General features: G+C 38.4%; 1 protein-coding gene across 1 annotated transcript in view; it reads left to right on the top strand.

Moving 5' to 3' along the window:
* Nucleotides 1-14,837, top strand: part of thsd7aa (thrombospondin, type I, domain containing 7Aa) — a 92,595-nt gene extending 77,758 nt beyond the window's left edge. Inside the window, exons 20-27 of the mRNA XM_079485657.1 lie at nt 1,462-1,607; nt 2,592-2,766; nt 4,238-4,411; nt 4,513-4,608; nt 7,844-7,926; nt 10,132-10,345; nt 10,603-10,690; nt 12,628-14,837. Coding sequence (XP_079341783.1) covers nt 1,462-1,607; nt 2,592-2,766; nt 4,238-4,411; nt 4,513-4,608; nt 7,844-7,926; nt 10,132-10,345; nt 10,603-10,690; nt 12,628-12,715 — 1,064 coding nt within the window. The 3' untranslated portion in view covers nt 12,716-14,837. The remainder of the gene's footprint in view (nt 1-1,461; nt 1,608-2,591; nt 2,767-4,237; nt 4,412-4,512; nt 4,609-7,843; nt 7,927-10,131; nt 10,346-10,602; nt 10,691-12,627) is intronic.
* Nucleotides 14,838-21,464: the final 6,627 nt, after the last annotated feature.

Genomic DNA, 21,464 nt, shown 5'->3' with positions numbered 1-21,464 from the left:
GTGTGTGTATATGTATATAACTGTCTATTAGACAAATAAAATCTTAAATCTTGAAGCATCAAATGTTTTAAAGTCGGCATGAAACGGAAATAAAAAATCTTCTTTTCCGTATCGTGACGTAATTCCAAGTAAAACAAATTCCGATATGAGAAAAATAAATGTGTCCATAGAGATTTCATTGGATCGTTGTCAAGTGCTAATTGCTAATCGCTACTATATTTACACAGGCAGAAGTTATTCTCCGATAGCCAAAATTCCGACAACTGATAACAACACAAATTATCATGACAGGAAGTGAAGAGAAGTGATAAAAGTCCCTGTGAAAAGGATGCTGCGTCGTTTTTACATCCGTATTTTGACGAATTTCCAAGTAAAATGGAATTTCTAATGAGAAAAGTAGTTGGCATGGCATCGATTTGATTGGATGTATAAAAACAGTTGTTGCATTTTGAAATGGAACTGGCAGCAGACTGACAGTTGAAGGATTTAAGTAAACAGATTCTCCACCCAAGTCGTCTAACATACGTCATTTAAGAGGCCGTTTGAACGAGACTGTTTTCAACAGGAAATGAGAATCCAAGAGACTCACCCACATTGATAAACTATACTATAATAAACGCTGCAATAGTTCATGAAAAAATAAGCATTGTAATTTTTTTATTTCACTGGGACTTTTATGATCATGAGGGCACATGAATAAATAAATACATCACAGATAAGTCATATATTAAGACACTTCAATATTCCATAAAAAAATTTGAGTTTAAAGACTTTATAACTTCTATCTTGTTCTGCAACACCTTCTGTAGCACATCTGATTTACCACCAGCTTCATGTGTTTGTTTTGACATACAAGTATTCCTGCATTTGTGACCTCAAGACTTGACTACTGTAATGCGCTACTTAGTGGTTGTCCTGCATCATCAATAAATAAACTACAGTTAGCTCAGAATGCAGCTGCCAGAGTTTTAACTAGGTCCAGAAAATACGATCACATAACCCCAATGTTATCAACCCTTCACTGGCTTCCCATTAAGTATCGTATTGACTTTAAAGTTATTTTAATCACTTATAAAGCCTTAAACGGTTTAGCCCCTACCTACCTAACAGAGCTTCTATCACACTACAACCCATCACGCTCTCTAAGATCTCAAAACTCAGGACTTTTGATAACACCTAGAATAACTAAATCCACCAAAGGTGGTCGAGCTTTCTCATATGTAGCACTTAAACTCTGGAATAGCCTTCCCAACACTTCGAGGGTCAGACACACTCTCCTAATTTAAATCTAGATTAAAGAAACCAAGCATTTCAGCCAAGGATTCACTTAATGCAAAATATGCTAAATAAACCACCGGGAGACTGCATCTAGTAGATATTATTTACTAGAATAATTTAGCTTGTTCTATAAACACCATGTACTGTTGTAAATGTGTGATTTTAAGTCTGTCTTTATCATAGGAAAGCTCTGGAGAAGAAGAACCGTGATCCAGGCCTCTCAGGGAGATGGACGGCCATGTTCCTCGCAGCTGGAACAGTGGAAACCCTGTCCTGTGAAACCCTGTTACAGCTGGAGATACAGCTCTTGGTCACCTTGCAAATCTGAGGTGCACTTCTCACTTTTCTTTAGTAACGCCAATCATTACAAACTTAACTTAGTTAGAATTTTTAAGTATCTTGCCTACACAGCAAGCACTTGATTCTCTTTATGGCAAGCCTGTAGAAACATTTTTACAAGGTTTCATCTTACCTGAGGCACACATCCCTACAGCAAACCACCATCGTTCATGTCACTGCAGGAATGTTTAGGTATATTTAGAACACACTCCAGCTTTGCCCTTTCTGGAGCATTTGTGCTGTCATCTTCCCTTCTGTCTGTCTGGCTTTCAGGGCCCAACGGGAGGTTTAATTAAAGACAACAGACACAGCCTCTCTCTCTCCTCTCTTCTCCCTGCCACCCTCTGTTCCCCCCACCCTCTTCATGCCTCCATCACTGAAGAGAATGTGAGCAGATATTGACTCTGCTCTTTGTTCTCGGCTGCCTGTCTCTAAGTCTGTGACAGCCCTCAGCAGTCTCATGCAGCATTGCCTCTCACTTGTGCCTTATGGTTTAAGACACTTTCAGCAGGTGTGAAATTATGTTGAGAAACAATGCTGGACTTCTTTTCATTTTCATGTCACTTCGAGAACTTTTGCCCTTTCCAGTAAAATATGCTGGGTTATTTTCAACCTAGTGTTGCATCATAAAGGGACAAACCCAACCGTTGTGTTAAATTAACCCAGAAATTTTGTATATTTAATCCAACAAATCAAAACAACCCATAGAGTGTCTGCTCTGGTGCGAGCTGGTTTTGGTGGACAGTTACAGTTGAGCATTTTTGTACTTTACACAGCGGAAAAAAATGCTTAGTTTTTAATAACTAGTACTTTGAAACCAATTTCTAAAAGTTTGCATTTTAAGGCCTCCAAAACTCTGTTATGCAAATGAACAGAAAAAGCGCATAAAAAGTTTTAGCTTTTAGTCAAACATGTGTTGTATGTAAGTTCTACAAAGTCTCGTCTTTTACCACAGTCCTTTAATCTCTGTTTAGGGTGCAAGGTGTGGAGACGGCTTGCGCTTCAGAAACATCTCCTGCTTCGTATCTGATGGTTCGGGTAGGGATCTGGGCAGTATGGTGGATGAGGAACTGTGTGGTGACCTGGAGCAGACGGTGGATGGAGACAAGCAGATCATCCTGCAGGAGTCTTGCACAGTACCCTGCCCAGGTAACATCTACCGCTGTACTGACTGAAACTGTACCACACTGATGTTAAGCCTCAACAACTTTAACGTAAATGTATAACTTCTAAATGAAATGCTGTTTTCGGTCGTTCTACGGCAAGTTAAAGTTTACCTCAGATTACCTGGCTCATGCATCAAAGCATCCAAACAACTCAACGCTAGCTTGTGGGAGTGCATTAAAGTGAGTTTACAAGCTGCTGTTGCTCTTTCTGGCAGCTCGCTTTTAAATCAGACAGACCTACTTTGGCATAAAAGATGGCAAGGCTTTTATGAGACGCTGTGAAAAATATTCCCTGGGATATCACATACCTCATTTCAATAACCTCATATGCCTCTGTATTGCCTCATACAGCCGTCTGTAGTGCAATTCAGAGCTGCTTCATGTATTACCTCATACAAGCTGTATTTCAGACTTCCTGTTAAGATTTGTGAGATATCATACTGACGTTTTATTGGAACAAAACTAAAGGCCTTCTGTTCACACCGTCGTTTCGTATCATTAAGTGCGAATGACAGATATATGGACAACATTTTGATATGTTTTGATTGATAGAAGAGTAGAGTGATGACAAAAATGATACACCAGCATTTTTTTTAGAAAGTAATCCTACTCTGACCTTTGACCCCATCAATTTTATTTTTGAAGCTTAGAACTCCTACAGCTGCACTCTTGCAATGTCTTCTTCTGTCTCTCCTTACCTCCAGCATACATTTACACGTGTGTATTCGTTTCAAGCTTCTGGCATTTCTGGCATTGTGCACACATGCTCTGATAATAATGCCAGGATTGTGGCATTATAGAAGGACAACTTGAATAATTAATATTCAAGGATATATTAAAAAATCAGCACTGATGTTACAATAAGACAGACTGACCTAGTTCTACGGAAAACCCTTGAGACCACCCACAAAAAATAAAAACATGGGATTTGAGTTTAAGTGTTCTAATATTCTCGACAAAAACCCAAAACTCCTTAAGCTGAAGGGAAAAAAACAGCAAAAACTTTAGTTCGTATAACTTTGTGGAGAAGTTATGATATGGAAGGAAAATCAGGGGGAGTGGGGGCGGAGACTGTGCTTTGTCTTGACTCTGCCTTAATTAAAGCACTTAAACATGCTGTGTGTAATTTTTTGAAGGCTCTATTGACAGAAATCCAATATAATATACATAACTTTCTATCTACATACACTCCCCTTACATGGATTTTGCCATGTTTCTACAGTAGCCCTGAATAGACAACCTGCTCTACAGAGCGCGTTTCGTAAATATGTTAACTGCTTCAGCAAAGAAGCATAAATGTCCTCTTAGTCCTGTGTCAGCCACCGTAGTGCTTTAAAATAGAGGGGTGACGTAAGCCATTGGTTACAATTCACAACCTCACCGCTAGATGTCACTAACTCTATACACTGGTCCTTTAATGAATCAGCCATTACAAGCGTCTCTGTTTTCTTTAGGTGAGTGTTACCTGACGGATTGGGCCGTGTGGAGCCCATGTCAACTGAGCTGTATCAGCGGGGACGATTTGGGCTTCGGTTCCGTGGAGGTGCGCTCTCGTGCCGTCTTAGCTCAAGAACCCGAGAATCTCCTACAGTGTCCAGAACAAGAATGGGAAGCCAGGCCATGTACAGGTGAGTCCAAAACAGTTGTCCAGATCTGTTACATTGGGAACCCAATTCAATATACAACTATATTACATTCTTCTTATGAAATTCTATTTTTGTGTTTTAAGATGGCCAGTGTTTTGAGTACAAATGGATGACTGGTCCATGGAAAGGCTCATCTCGCCAGATCTGGTGCCAGCGGTCAGATGGATTAAACGTCACAGGTGTGTGTGCACACGCGCTGATCTCTTTAAACCGCTAAAAAAATCCTAGACTGTGTATCTTTTTAAAAATATACTGGATTAGGAGCAACCACACGTGCAGAAGAAAAATTCTTAAACCAGACTACGCTAGTTTGTCTGGTTTGCTGGTTTTAGAGGGGTTTTATAGGTGGTGGACTAGCTTGCATAGACAGGGAGACAGTTGATATAGTTGGCTGTTTTTTTCCATCATGAAGCTGTTACTAGACAAACCGTGACTTGTTATCTAGAAGCACAGACGTCTGCTGTCAATATTTAGAGAATAAAAACATGTTTTTCTCTGAAACCATTCATGTGACAAAACTGTCGATATTCTCTCCTCTCAAAGTGTGTGTAATGAGAGACTGTGGTTTGAGATAACGTTGACGTCTTGTGCTGCCGTATCCTGTCAGACCCCGGGAGGCTGAAGTGTGTGACTTTTATACATTTTTATGTACTTTATTGAAACAAGCTTTTAATCTATGACAGTGTCACACCCACATCATAATCCCATTCAACATTATGCCAGCTGTCCTCCCGTGGATGCATTAATATGCATATTTTTCTCAGTCTGTATCTGTTTTGTTGCAAACATGCAAATGTGTGGGGCTTGTCCATGTCTCTTATAACATCACTGAGAAGAATTACATTTAATCCGATTAATAATTATATGAATTTTGCCTGAGATTTGTTCTGAGTTCTGGAATGCTGTACTTATGACAAATAGGATCTTGTCCTCCGTACGATTTTCAAATGTTTATTTGTCCTCTGTGCCGAGCCATCCAAACCGACCTCATTCCAGATGGCACACATGAAACTGATTGGCAGATCAGTGCAGCAGAAGCTGTAAAAATGTAACCAATCCCTCCAAAGCAATCCGCTCTCCGTTTATGAATATGCATGAGTTATATTAAGGTGTGCAGCAGAATAAATATTCATAAATGCTGCTAATTGGTCACCATGTTTCTGAAGTTGCTTACAGTTTATGGCGAACCTTTTTTATTTACAGGTGCATCTAAATTAATTAGAATATCATGAAAATGGACAATAGTTTTTGTCACTCATTTCAGAATATAAAACCAATATATTATATAGATTCATTACACATAGAGTGAAATATTTCAAGCCTTTATTTCTTGAAGTATTGATGATTATGGCTTACAGATAATCCCAGAAAATTTTAATGTTACATAAGATCAAATAAAAAAGGATATTTAAAACAGAAATGTCAGGCTTCTGAAACTTATGTTAATTTCTATGCACTCAATACTCGGTTGGGTCTCCTTTTGCATGAATTACTGCATCAATGCTGCATGGCATGAAGTCTGTGGCACTGGTCAGGTGTAATGGAAGCACAGGTTGCTTTGATAGCGGCTCTTCCTCTTCCTCTTGACAATACCCCATAGATTCTCTATCGGGTGCTGGTCAGGCAGGTTTGCTGACCAATCAAGCACAGTAACACCATGGTCATTGAACAAGCTTTTGGTACCTTTGGCACTGTGGGCAGGTGCCAAGTCCTGCTGGAAAATGAAATCAGCATCTCCATAAAGCTTGTCAGCAAAAGAAGGCATGAAGTGCTTTGTATCTTTGTGCATTTGATTGTGATTCATTGAATCATCATTAACATGTTTATAGGGCTTTCGAGAAATATTTTGGCCACTCTAATCGTGAAGTGACAATCTGATGCTCTGACAGCCCTAAATAATTTAACTTGACTATGACTTCTGGCCTTTTAAGTTACCGATCATTTAGAACTTCTAGGCACTGAAATGTCTTTATGATGAACAAATGAAGAGTTCAAATGCAAAAGCCTCTAGGTACCATCTGACGTTTTTCTTTTAAAATTATATTTTCTTCAAGCTTCGGTGTATCTATTATAAATGATGTCCCTTTATTGGCAAAAAGGAAGTATTTATTGCCATTAAAGTGAAATCACTGATCCCACACATTAAAACACACATTTTAGAGGGAAAGAAATTCAAACATCACCTTGAACAAAAAACATGTGTTTCTTTAAAACATACAAATCGACTGGATAGTCTAGGGTCAGCTGAAATTGGAAAGATATGCTTCTTTGTTCCTAGCTGGTTACTTCCTCTTTAAATGGGGTTTAGTTAACCCACATATTATACCTGTATGTCTCGGGTCTGCACTGTTGCCTTTAAAGCAAACAACCAGCATGCTTTTATTTTTTTGCTTAGTGTTGACATACAACTCTGCTATATATAATTAATATTCATATATATAATTAGTATTCATATTGACTGAGTTGAGTATGTGCGCTAAATCTACATAAATGACATAAACTTACCAGCAAATGAGTGAACATGATTTGTGAAACCTAACCGGCCAATATGGCTAGTGATTTGATTTACACTAGCTATGGATGACACAGATATAGTGTTGGCGGTCACTTGAACAATTGTCATCAGGAATGGCAGCAAAAGTCAAGGGTGATTCTGGCATCAGGGAGCAGTTCTATTTCGCCGCACTCATTGTTGATTGGGTGTATTGATTCATCCTAGCTTAGAGAAAATAAAACCCCTGTATTGGCCGCTGGCTGCCCATTTCACTGCTTTTATAGATTATGTGGATTCCCACAGGCTACGATTTTGAGAGGAAGATAGAAAGTGTGGCAGAGGAGAAACGGAAGAGAGGGGAGAGACTGAAGACACAAGCATCCTGAGAAGAGGATCATTTTTAATTTTGCTCTGCAGGGCTTCAGATCAGCTCTAGATTTTCAAATGGTGCTTAAGTGACTGCTTATAGACAGTCAGTCATGCGATAAATCTATGATATATGATGTGCCTTGAGTTTTCTTTTATTCATGTTATAATTAATCTGCAAAGCTATGCATATATCCTGAGGTATTTAAATGTTATAAATGATCAATATAGTATACAATTATGTTATAAAAATTATAAATATAACATTTATGCATTTGTTAGTGCCATTGGTTTTCTATTTGAGCATCATAACAAGCCTCAGTTTGGAGGGAAGGATGAAAGGGATTGAACTGTGTTTTACACTACTTTACATTTCCAGTGAAAGAGAAAGAAACTGAAAGATAGCAAAGGATTGTGAAGAAAAACACAGAACCCTTTGATGTATTTGCCTCCAGAACAACAACTGACTTTAAAGTTGCTCGCATTGGTCTTTGTGTTTTTGTATGTCCTTTTTTTCCACATCGAAAGCTGAATCTTTGCATCTTTTCCTGCAGGTGGATGCCCATTGACAAGTGAGCCTGTGTCGGACAGGTCATGTGACCCAGTCTGCGACAAACCCCGCTCATACTGCACAGAGGTGAGTGTGCGTATACTTGTTTTTATGTACTTGTATTTACTCGTGTGTGATGCTCTGATGCAGGCAAACTGCATAGACATTCAATGCAAGATTAGATTCCCGCCAGAAGAGTCGGAAAGGGTAAAGCTACAGGAATGTATAATGGGAATGAAACGTGAGAACCAGTTAAAAAAGGCTTTTACAGGTTATAAGAGCTAGATCTGATGTCCACTTATAGGATTTTGTAAAAAACTTTAGATGGGAAAACTCAAGTTCAGGTCTGGTTTATAATCAATTTAATAGTATTTTTGCTGAGAAATGTAAGTGTTAGATCTTCGCACGGAGCCAGTTTTATCACACAGGCCGTGACCAATGTCAGAAGATATTAGAAGCTGTCATGCTGCATGACTGGACACTGCGGGACTAAGGAAACCCCTGAGGGAAGATAAGCCACTGTCAGTTGAGAAAGATATGTTGTTATGGACAACAGCTCTGTTTTGCTGTGGTTGGTCCGCAGGTTACCAAGTATATAGTTTGCTAAATGCATTATTAATGTGTTTATGGGTAAAGACACCATAGATTGACTTACCAGTTCCTCGATCTGTATGGGTTTGCTGTTATGTCAATGCACTTTTTATGATCCTGTTATTTCCAAAAGCAATGTGTAAATGTGTATCCACAAACGCTTTTACCTACTTTTATCTCAGTCCTTTGATGATAATCCTGTGGATTGTACAGCAAATGTTCATTTTGAACTGCTGTATTTGTCCTCTGATTTCTTTCCTAATGTTTTCATAATGTTTCTAGCGTATCGGATAGCTTTCCTATTGCTCAGTGGTTTGATCCCAGGGTATTGCACATAGTCAGAAACAAATGTATAGTATAATGCAATGTAAGTCGCGTCTGACAAATTCATTAATGTAAATGTTTACTGACTACATTCACATCAGATCTGTAGCTTTAGCGTGTCCCGCTCTCTTGTACCCACATTTGGAGATGGAAATAGCCCAGTGAATTTTGGTCATCCCTTGAGTGTGCCGTTCTGAGAAGGGCTGCATTCTTGTGCGTAGCCGATTATCCTTCGAAGATTGTTGTGGGAATAAGAGAAACCCACAGACTGCACAGGGAAATACGCGTTCAGGCCCAGAGATAGGCAATGGTTGCAGACCCACATGTAAAGAAACGTGCTTTGTGCTGTCTTAGCAACACCCACTAAAATAGCACAGGAAAAAATGTAAAGTATGTTGAAATCACAGCTAGATGTGACAAAAGTATTTTTAGCATTTATTTACACCTATTTGAACTGAAGGAAGAACAGTGACACTGGTAAGTAGGAAGTTAACAGAGATGCTCACAGGAGACTGAAATGGAATTCAATTAACAGCTGTTTAAAAGCGAAGACAGAGGCTAAAAATATAAAGTACATGGTTTTACCGGTTATTTTATTTTATTTATTTATTTAGAGAAACAGGGACAGCGTACAATAAACATTAACCTCAAAGGGAGAGATGCATAGTACCAGGTTTTAGCTCAAGAGAGGTTTTAGCTTGAAGAACTAATGATTTATTTTGTCCTATTTTATTTGGTCCCGTACAGCCCGATTTTTACTAACCCTGCTAAATCTGGTCCACACGCAACTATACAGGCCACCCAACAACCCACTTTGACAGGAAGAGGCCAAAACAACCACCACAAATGATTTTGGTTGAGACATTTCTTTTTGGGTGTTTTTTTCTGAAATAGACTTTAGTCAGAAATAATAACGGTCTGGGTGTGGTTGGGATGGATTGCTTATATACTATATTTGTGTATTTACTTGAATCTGAAAATTGTTCATGTGAAAACAATAAATATATTGATAAAAAATAAATAATCGCCGTCCAGAAGCAATTAGTACCATTAATTTTACAGACATTACTGTAAACCAGAGGTGGACAGTACTTAAGAATTGTTCAATTTCAAAATCTACTGTAATGTTTTACTTTGGCAAAATTTGACTTAAAACTATACTTGATATTTTAATTTTTTTATTTGACTAATGATTTAACATTGTTTTCAATGCGACTCTAAAATTAGTTTTCAGTAATGTGTTACTACTAACATGCTGACATGGCTGTAAGAACTTACAATATCAACATGTATGATAATCAGACTAAAACTGCACACTTTTACAGTGTATATCGGTTGATGATTATTGTGTAATTGATGCAATGGCTCCCCCTGCAGGCCGGTGTATGCGGCTGTGAGGAAGGCTACACTGAGGTGATGACATCAGACGGCGTGCTGGACCAGTGCACAGTCATACCAGTGCTGGAGATACCGACTGCAAGTGACAGCAAGGCTGACGTGAAGACCATCAGAGCTCTCAGCCCCACCCAGCCCACCTTTAGCCTGCCAGGGCGCTCCGGACGAACTTGGTTCCTGCAGCCCTTCGGAGCTGGTAAGTTTGTGGCTTAGAAGTGCTAGTGCTTCTATTAAATAATAGAGTATGTTTGATATAGGAGTTTTATATTAGATTTTAAAAACAGAGACTAATATTGCCAACCGCTTTTACAGCTTGCTTCAGTCACTTGCAGATCCAAACCACATTAAGGCTATAGCTGAAAACAGTCTTGGTAATTTTATTCCTGTTGCCTCGGGTGTAAACAGGTAGAGATCCAGCTGTGTATTTGTATTGATGTGTGTGTGTCTACACAGATGGCAAACTGAAGACCTGGGTGTATGGTGTAGCAGCTGGAGCTTTTGTGCTGCTTGTATTCATTGTCTCGATGACTTACTTAGCCTGGTAAGAACAGTTTTTCTAACAACACTCAAGACACTCATTTCATCCTTTCTTCGTAACTCTTCTGCTTTATTCTATTCATCTTATTCTGTGTTTATATTAATCATTTAAGTTCTTTTCATTCATTTTACTCACTTTTGTTTCCAAACCCCTTCCTACCTGTCAGTTTTTGTATTCTGGCCCGGAGCTCTCCTCCGAGCCCGGATCCTTCCATACCCTCCATGGTTTGGGTCGGACCCAATGACCAAGAGCTGATTTATACCTGTCCTGACTGTCAGCGTATTGAGAGTCAGAGCAACTAAAGCTCTCAGCTCAGTCCCCTCCCCTATGGCATTGGTCTCTGGCCAGTCATGTCCTTCACATTTGCCTTCATACTGTCACATGTGCCTTTCTGACCAATCATGAGGAGCTGTTTGGAGGTGAGCAGGTAGAACTACTAAAAATTATGTTTAGTAGTCTAGATTGATCATTACTGTAGATTTGGGTATATAGATAGCAGTGGCAAAAGTGATGCTTGGGGGGTATAACTTTGAAAATAGGACGGGTACAATGGACAAAACATTGAATATATTTAAATATATTTGTTGGACAAAGATATTTGGCAAAATTACAAATTATAGCATATCAAGGAATATTCTAATATAACTTCAAAATGAACATTTTCAACATTTACTCACCCTACTGTCTTTTTAAACCTGCATGATTTTCTTTCTTCTGCAAGACACAAAAGAATATATTTTGAACAATGTTGGTAACCAAAAACCATCGGCCCCCATTCACTTCTATTGGACACAAAAGCAATGGAAGTCAATGGGGACCAACTGTTTTCTGTATCCAACATTCTTCAAAATATCGTATTTTGTGTTATGCAGAAGAAAGTAAGTCAAATACGTTTGGATGACGTGTAAATAATGACAGAATTTTCATTTTGAAGGTGAACTATCCCTTTAAATTGCATTGTGCATACCAAATTGTTATTTTATCTTTAATAGTATATTTGAATAGAGCAAACACGTGCATTTTCCAGTGTTGGACATCAAATGCCCACTACTGTATAGATCTGATTGATGAATAGCTTCAGATTGCTGTTTTTGGCAAATGTTTCAGTCAGTTTATAGCCACTCCCCCCTAACTGTCACATTTAACATTACACGGTCATCCATGAAATCTAAACATTCTGCTTTGTTCTGCTTCTGATCATGTGCTCACCCTCAAGTTGTTATCATGGTGCTTATGGTTTTATTATATGTAGTCTTTTAGGGGTTAAGTCACCATTTTCTCTCACCGTGTGAAAAACAACTTCAGTAAACGTTAATAGTGACTAAGGCGTCTGTCTTTTGTCCAATTAACATTTAAATGAAGACAAAACCCATTGCAATGAATGAAAACGTTCTGATTGGTTACTTTTGAGTTAAGGTCATGACACGTGTCTCTGTCTCTGTGTTCTAGTACTCATTAAGGTAAGTCAGGGATGTAGTTTTCAGTGAGCTGGAATACGCTTCTGGCTATTTCCCAGTTCCCTCCATCGCTTTACAGTAGCATATACTGTGCTACCTGTTGAAGTCAGCATGGAAGAAAATGACTAACCAGCTAATCAGTTTGCTAGCTTCTGTGTCAAACTTAGTAATATAGGTCATTAGACATTACACATTTAGTGAAATGACAAATGTGCTGTGTATAATGTTATTGTGCTATACGCTACAGCTACTTCATTAGTTATAAACTAAATGCATGGCAACCAGCAACTGTGCATGAATGATTAGCAACATCAAATGCTCACAAGAACCACCAAAGTATCTACGCAAAGCATTTCACTATTATGAAGTGATAAGAAACTTTGACAAACACACCATTTGTTTTACAAATGCAAAGCAAGTCCTTATAATTAAGTTAATCAAAAATTGTTGTTGCGTAAAATGACATGTTTTGTGTTTCCACAGCAAAAAGCCAAAGAAGCCCCAGAGGAGACAGATGAACAACAGACTCAAGCCTCTGACGCTGGCTTACGATGGCGACGCCGACATGTAGCGTGACCGCATTTGCCTGTGCCGCAGATGACGATCGGGAACAGCCTCAAACCAGAAGACTCGAACAGACTCGAGCAAACTCACCGATTGCTTTTTATAAGACGCAAACGAAACCTCAGAGAGAGACTCCGCCCGTGTTTATACAATATGCCCCCCTCCTTTTTTACGTTACCGTTTTTGGACTTTGTTTCACAAGAGCCTTGACAAACTCTGATGTTCTTCAGGGAGTCTGCCTTCACCTCTCTGCCATCGACGTCTTTCTGTAACATAAACTTGTTTTTCAGGAGAAAAGTTGGACGACCCGTTTGAATTGGGAGGTTTTGCTGAGGAAGCACAAAATACGCCCTATGTTTCTTTAATATTGGACCACCTGTCAGCTCCAGCAATGTGCCAACGGTGCAAGCGGCTGTTTATTCTTTCAGACTGCTTAAATACGCAATTTATACGCAATTTAACTAGCCAGAATTTTTTTCATCCCTTCGATTTGTGCTGGGTCCCTTCTCATCAATATTTTGTGATGAGAAGGATGAATGTGTGGAAATTGCATGGGCCCACTAGCGCCCCCTAGAGAAACGCTGACCTGCCTTTTCCCCTCACTGTATTCAGGCTCCATTTGCACTATATTAGTGCAGCATGAACATTTACTTATAGCATTGCCATAGAAAACTGCCTCTCTCCATACAAGATGATGTACGGTCTTGTGCTAGACAAGTTTCTTAAAAAAGAGAGAGAGAGAGAGGGAGAGAGAGAACAGAAGTAGCCATTTTTTCTTCTGGAACTCACCAATGTTTGTTACTGCATACTACTTGTTTACTGGTTACCTCTTGTTTGTGATAACGGGGAACTGTTGAAAAGATTTTTGTGGGCTTCACAAACCCCCTGTCTTATGTACAGTTGCATTCAGCCATGTGTTGCTTTCTTTGCCTGATTGACGTATTGTGTATTCAGTGGTTCTTTTCACCTTATGGATTTGAGTTGGTGAAGTTTTCCATGTTTCAGTCTTTGTCTCTAATTCAAGGGGCTCTGTAATAATCCGAGCTCTTTAAAGTGTACAACAGATAACCAATCCCACTGTGTCTACGTAGACCTATTCTGGTGGCAGTTTACCATGGCTACCTAACACTATAACAGCATTTTCATATCAGCTAGATCGCAAAAACCAATGCTTGGATATTTAAAGATCAGTTTGGAAATTTTAAATCAGTCTGGCATTTGTACCTCTGAATGGAGGTTAAAGAAAACTTCTCAGTTCACCCAAAAATGAAAATTCTGATGTTTACTTATTGTCATGTTGTTTCAAAATGGTTTGACTTTCCTTCATAGAACACGAAAAAAAGGAGATGCTGCGTCCTTTGTCTCCATTCCCTTTCATTGTATGGGAAAGAGATGCTGTGAAGATGAATAGTGAAACGAGGCTGTTAGTCCAAGTCCTACAGGTTTAAAACAACATGAATGTTTTATTTAATCTTTGGGTGAACTGTGATGAACTATCAAACCCCATTGTTTTGTTCTGGCACATCACATGTTTGTAATGTTCAGATTAAAAAAGGGAAGAGATCTACGAGCTATAATATCACACTTTGGAAGCCATGAACGTGCACGTTCAAGTATTTCAGCAGAACCGGTTGCGAAGATTATGTGGATTCAGACTGAAATGGTCAATGTCACCAACTATCTTCAATTAGGTGGAAAAGCAAAACTAAGTAGATTAGGGCAATGTTTCCCCAAAATCCATATCTACAGTAAATTAACCTATGGGCACTATTGATCTCTAAAGGCATATCATCCAATTTGCTTTCAATAACAACGGTTGAAAGGAATGTTTACTCACATGTTATAATACTTGTTTTGTTCATTTGTAAATACATGAATGATCATTTATTTATTGATGATTTCTTTATTAAGTACACATTTGTTCATTCCTTTTTTTACTGCATAGTGTTTAGTTTAAACTTTTCAAAGTGTGCCTGATGTGTACGTGAGAGAGAGAGAGGAAGAGAGAGTCTACTATCTGTCTTCGCTATGGGGCGAGCCAGGTTACTGTGTGAAAATGTTGCTTTCTTCTTTTCCTACAGGTTGTTTATATGTGTCTGATGAATTGCTGATAATAAACAAGAAAACATTGCTGTATATTTGCCTTTTTTCATATTTCTTTTTTTCTAATTTTTACACTTATACACCGTTATACAACTATACAGTTGTATCATGTGTCATGATCATTACGTTTATATCTAGTGTTACACATTAAGTATTTTGAATAAGTTTATGTTGCATGCACATTTATTCATTTTGCATGTGCTTTTATACAAAGTGATTACAAAATGAGGGAATATTTGACATTTGGATAACTAAATGCCATTTCTATATCAATGGCGTATTTTATATGTTAACAAAACAAACATACATAACATTACAATAATATTCGTAATATGTATGAGTTTGAGTATGCCTGACAGAAGCTACATACTTAGTTTACTTTCTTTGCAGCAACATTCAAAACTAAATTTCTGATTTAGCAGAAAATCAACCTTTTGGCTGGTCTCTTTGTGAGTAGAGGTGCAGAAATCGTGCATAACCCTGTATGAACTGTGGTCATTTTACATGAAATCATTTCTACATTTAAAGTTTACTTAGGCACCAGATGTTTACAATTAGTATTAATAGATGTTTAAAAAAATCTAGGGCCTGCAGCGACTCCCAACACACCTTCAGTGCAGAGCCTACTGCTAACTCTGACTTTGTCTCCTGGGATTGAGTGACAAATCTCATTCAGGGCAGACATAGCATATTCACAGTATATATTAAATTATATTAATATCTTCAATTATTAAATATATGTAATCATTTAATTCTATATAAATATATGTGTGCTATAAAATCGGGTTATATATTCATATCTTTCTGACATTATTTCAACATACAAAATCAAGATATAACTGCATCAAATATTAAACGCAGCAAATATCTTATAAAATGATTTGTTCTTAGATGTAAAATACCAATTCGTACCTTTCATATCCTTTAATTGTTTAATTATTTCGGTCTGCTAGATTTGCTATCAAATGAAATAATCGAATGGCCGGAATACACTACAAGACTTCTGAACAGATTTTTTAAAACTAGACAGAACTTACAGACTTTTTGAAAGTTTCAGAAAGAAACACACTAACTGATCAAATCTGCAAACTGGCACAGACTTTCTGAAACATGTCCAGACTGAAAATCTGGCCAAAATCTGAGCATCTGAGAATGTAAAGAGGTAGGTATAATTAAATGCGGTTTGAGCCCAGTATACACAGATGGAGTAGAACTCTACTCAGTGGAAAGATCCAGAACATCTGTTGGTTTAAAACCAATACAAGCAAATGTCAGTCTTTAGCTTTAGCATTTTTGTGAAAATTTACAGACAAATAAAATAACTGTATTTTGAAGTCTACTTGGAAGAAAAACAAAATAACTGTACTTTTTAGACTACTTGGAAGACAAATAAAATAACTGTATTTGTAAGACTACTTGGAAGACTACTTTGAGGACTACTGCAAGACTACTTGAAAGACAAATAAAATAACTTTATTTTTAGACAACTTGGAAGACTTCTTGAAAGACACCTTCGAAGACTACTTGGACATCAAATAAATAACTGTATTTTTAAGACCACTCGGAAGAAAAATAAAATAACTCTATTATTAACTTGGAAGACAAATTAAATAGCTGTATTTTTTAGACCATGCTAAAATAACATTCAAAATGTAGCATTCAAAATTATTGAATGCTAAAATCAATAATTACTGAATGGCAAATGAACAGATTTCAAAGAGAAAACATTCAAAGATATCTGAACTGTCGTTCATGTTCAGGAGAAATCGAGTTACGTTTATCCAGGATGAATCACAGTAATGGTTCGTGAACTTAAATGCTCCTCAGCCCAAAATAACATACCTCAAGCTTCAGAGCCCCATGTTTTTTTATGAAAAAATAAAAGAACGCATACCTTGTTGTGTCGGGAAACACGGAACAGGTGGACAACCACTAAACTTTTTTGCCCTTGCCACACCTTGCCACCAGATGTCGCTAAAAGACTATCAGAATTCTTCAACCAAAAGATCATAATACGACAAGCAGAGGCGTTTCCAAATGATATGTTTGGTAACGAATCAAGAAACTATTGAATATTTAAAAGCATTAACACATTTTAAATTCAACTTTGGGAAATTAGGTAAATTCAACACATATCAGATGACAACATGCTTTGTAGTAGGCTAATGCAGCTGTGTGAACCAGCATACGTTTCAGTATAATTCAAAGAATGATATGTAGGCCTACTGGAAACAGAATGAACTAAGATCACATTTGGAGGTCATCCTAAAGACCTGCGCATAAACTGGCAATGTCTCCAGATAAGCAGTTATTTTGTTTTACCAGTAGAGTCATCTTGATGCCCCCAGCTGGTAAAGTCGTAGGCCTATCTGGCTTTAATCAACAGGGTCACAATGCTCCTATGATTATAATCATGGCTTGAGGCCTATGTGAGTCTTCAGTCCTCATTACCCAATCAGTAATTATCACAATCATGTCTTCTGGCTCTCATTGCAATTGAATTGCACAGCTAAGAAAAGGAAGCACACAGGCAGACCTAATCAATTAAGCCCCGGTGCAGGTCTTCTTCAATCGGATGACTTTTTCCCAACCTTTGAGTTATCAAGATGGAGTTAAGATTTGATTAAGCAGAACAGACATCAGGTACAGGAAAGCGGATGCATTCCTAGAAATGTCAACTTGTAAGAGAAAGATGTTCTTTTTGTTTGGAGCTAATGGGCCAGGGAGCCATTTCCAGCTGATAATCTTCGACAGATAAATCAAGCTTTGACTCCATTACAACCAATAAATTATGCCCTTTAGAGAGCACTAAAACAGCACTTGATTGATTTGAAGAAGATGGGATTGCTGTGCCAAATGTTGGGGAGAAGTTAAACAAGACGGCGGAGACGAACCTGAAACTTCCTCAAAAGGGGAAAAACTTGAAAGCATACGAGTCTGAAAAAGGCTTTCGGATGCAGGCACTTTGCTAAACCCACATTTGCCGTCTGCAGCAGTGCGACATTTGTTATTGTTTAAAGAGTTGTAATTCACCATAATCTGAGTCATTAACCCTCCCGATTGTTTTTGCAGTTCTGAGGCGCACTGAGATGCAGATGTGATGGACTTTGTGTACGAGTATCGGTCTGGCCGTGCATCCGAGTCCAGCCGTCAGTGTAATTGCCATGCGGAAGCACTTGATGCGCGCCAGCTGCATCCTGCGACCGGTGCTCTGATCCTGCATTTGTCTCTGTCAGTCTTTCGGGGCCCGCCCGCTCCACCACTCATATGAGCCATGCTGGCATCAACCGTCAGCTCTTTGCTCTCTCTCCATCTTTCTTATGAGCACAAACCCACGAACGTTCTGTGCTGTGTCACAGCTTTGCGTAATGTTTGGGATATATTTACACGCCGTGATCGTCTACTCTACGACATGTTTTTGACGTATAAAATAACACCTGGCATAAGAACGCTTGGGTTTGGCCTAATTGAAAGCCTCCCTATTGTGTCACCGCAGCCCCTATGGGGTCTGCTCCCTTCTCTCTGAAACATCTGCCCACACAATCAGGCATTCAGCCATGCCAGCTGAGCCATGCCACAGCAGTGTATTGCCAGCGTCACTCAGCTGGCTCAATCTTCCTCTTCCTCCTTTTCTTTATCTGTGTCATTCCCTGTCTTTATCCCTCGCTTCTCTTCCACCGAACCATTAGCAAATGGACGCGTCTACCCTATAATCTGCTGTTCTCTGCAGTAGATTACATGGTTTGAGTGAATGCGCATGAGAGTGAGTGAGGACCAAAGGTAGGCTGTGTTAAATTAAACCCACTTGACCTTGTGATTAGACGGAAGGGAAAGCGTGTTTTGTGAGCAGGTGTGACAGATCTGAACATTACACTAGCATGTGTTAACTCCCTTACCCAGAAACTAAACATTCATGCCAAAACTGAGTGTGCCATGATTTGGTGGATTGAATTGTGTGGAGGTGCATGGCCTGACTGTGCATTAAGATCACAGATAAAAATGAAATTAACCACAAACAGAATGGCGAAAATAATGATTTTTTTAAATGGGCTTCTTGAATACTCTTACCATTTACCATCATCTGGCCCAATAGCTAATCCTTGCCTAAACTCACCAGCGCCAAAATGTTGCTGTGTGAAGCTTGGTGGGACTCTTTAAACAAAATGAGTGCCACAAAGACATAACGTTTATAACCTTTGCATGATCAACTTACAATCATTTACTTATGCAAATGTGTATATCAGATTTATCTTTAAAGCATTTGTGACAGTTCAGCATTTTTGTTGCAGGCAGAAAACATAGAATACATGCTGCTATTGCATTTCATTGCAATGTATAATGAAAAAACTTAAAACTGTCTAAAAAATTGTCTACAGACATACACATCTACTGTTTTATAATGCTAGTAAGCGCTGTGCCAAAATGTTTTCATGGGATGAATATTAGTGATAGAAACTGTTAATTGACTGTATGATTATTATAATTGTTTATGTAGAAAGATGAATGAACTGATGACATCAAATTTAAACCTTTACTGGAGTTGAACGGAAAATGTATAAAAACAGTTTATGTTATATCATTTGAGAAATAAGAGTATATGAGACATATGGGCCCTGTTTCACAGATAGGGTTTAAGGCTAGTCATATACTAAAATGAATACTTGAGCTGTCTAAACCGAAAACAACTTTCCCTGACATCTCAAAATGTATCCGTGCCATTGTTTTGTCGCAGTATGCACACCAGTAATGTGTTTTTTATAATGTTGATTTAATTACCCTAATTCCACAGTTTACACATTAAACTGATACCATAGAAAGTTTTGAACATAAGTGGGAGGTTGCCAGACAGGGCTTAAGCCTAGACCGAGACTAAGTTAAATTCTAGATCTTAACTGAAAACAGCTTGGAGTGACATCTCTGACAATATATCAGTCCATTATTTGAATAAAAACGACATATCCTAATTTAACAAAGGCCTAGTCCTGGCTTAATCTAAGCCCAGTGTGAGAAACTGTCCCCAAACCTTGAATCAATCTTCAATAAAGATACGTATACTGTATATACAGGCACAGAAAAAAAGGATTAAGTATTTTGAAGAATGTTGTTAACAGCCCCCAATTGACTTGCATTGGTTACAATATAAGTGAACGGGGGCTGTGCTTTTCTGTTGCCAACATTTTTCAAAATGATCTTCCTTTGTGTTCTGCAAAAGAAAGAAAGTCATACAGGTTTGAAATGACAAGAGTGCATGTAAATGATGACAGCATTTTCATTTTAAAGACGAACTACTCCTTTAAGAGACCAATTTCAAATCTGCTTTTCTGATTTGAAAATGTACTATTTTAAGATATGTGTTTAGGTAAAATTTTCATTTTTGTTTCATTCTGTGAACTGCTAACAATATTTCTCCCAAATTTCAAATGAAAATAGTGTTTCTATTTGCATTTGCAGAAAATGAAAACTGGAGAAACGGGTCAAAATAACAGAAAAGTTGCTCTGTATTTCTTCAGACCTCAAATACTGCAAAGAAAACAAGTTCATATTCACTTTTGAGCAATACAACAATAATATTTGCACATGTATTTAGGAGAAGTTTAAAACATATTTTTTGTGTAATGACCTTGATTTTGATGACAGTTTTCACGTGTCTTGTCATGCTGTCGGTCTTTCACATTGGATGACTTTATGTCATGATTTTGTTGAAATTCAACAGACACTGGACTGGAATGGCCACACTACATCTAGAAATGCTGATTGCATTTGGTAAGGGCTCTTATGTTTTTCTGTGGCTGCATATACAAGAAAAGAAAAGATGAGAAAGAAATGAGAAATAAAGTCAAACAGGCCCTCAGGTCATTAATTAACTGGTCCTGTGGTCTTGACTGAGCAGAGAGGTCAAGTTTACATTGCAGGTCTTTCATAGGCCTTGCTAAAGTGCCCTCCAGCATTCTTTTCTTATTTGAAATTATCAACCCTTGCTTTTTACATCAATCGGCCGTATGTTCTGCATTCTGGTCCAAAGACTGTTAAGCAATGTCCCATCACCCATGCTCTGCAGAAAAAACTTCAGGAGTGTCTAGCCTGGATGACACATCCTTCAGGATCTGCTTCATGATACGACTGTGAAGGCCACCACGGCCATTCACAGCCTCATCCCGTTTCATCCCACCATGTGAGTTACTGCTCGTATGACACGGTCGGCCTGCCGCCACGCTGCAGCAATGAGAATGCCACAGATTTATGAAGCCAGACCCCTGCTGCTTTCCCCCTCACCTCTCTGCTTTTACGTAGCCATGCATGAGAAAACAGCAGTTGTTAGGTCTCCTTCGTTACATTGTTCCCTGACAGGTTTTGATGTTTATACAGTAGTGGCACCAGAATCTGAAATAAAAGAATCACTTGAATATCCAGAAAAACCGGCCAGTTTTTGTCAGCACATTTGTCCCTTTTTACTGAGAAAACAGCTTAAATCAGCCTAAACCGGTTTGCTGATGTGTCGACACATTTGGGCACATTTCTGAAGATCATCTTGGACATTAGGACAAAAGCAAACCACCTTAACCCAGTAAACCACAACGGGCTGGTTTAAGTGTACTTCTTTTCTATAAAGCATTGTTTACAATTATGAACATCATGTCCTTGACACAGACACA

The sequence above is a fragment of the Barbatula barbatula genome (assembly GCF_947034865.1).
Source record: "Barbatula barbatula genome assembly, chromosome: 21".
Classification (NCBI taxonomy): domain Eukaryota; kingdom Metazoa; phylum Chordata; class Actinopteri; order Cypriniformes; family Nemacheilidae; genus Barbatula; species Barbatula barbatula.
The sequence above is the reverse complement of the archived record's forward strand: the minus strand, read 5'-3'. Positions and strand labels throughout refer to the sequence as shown.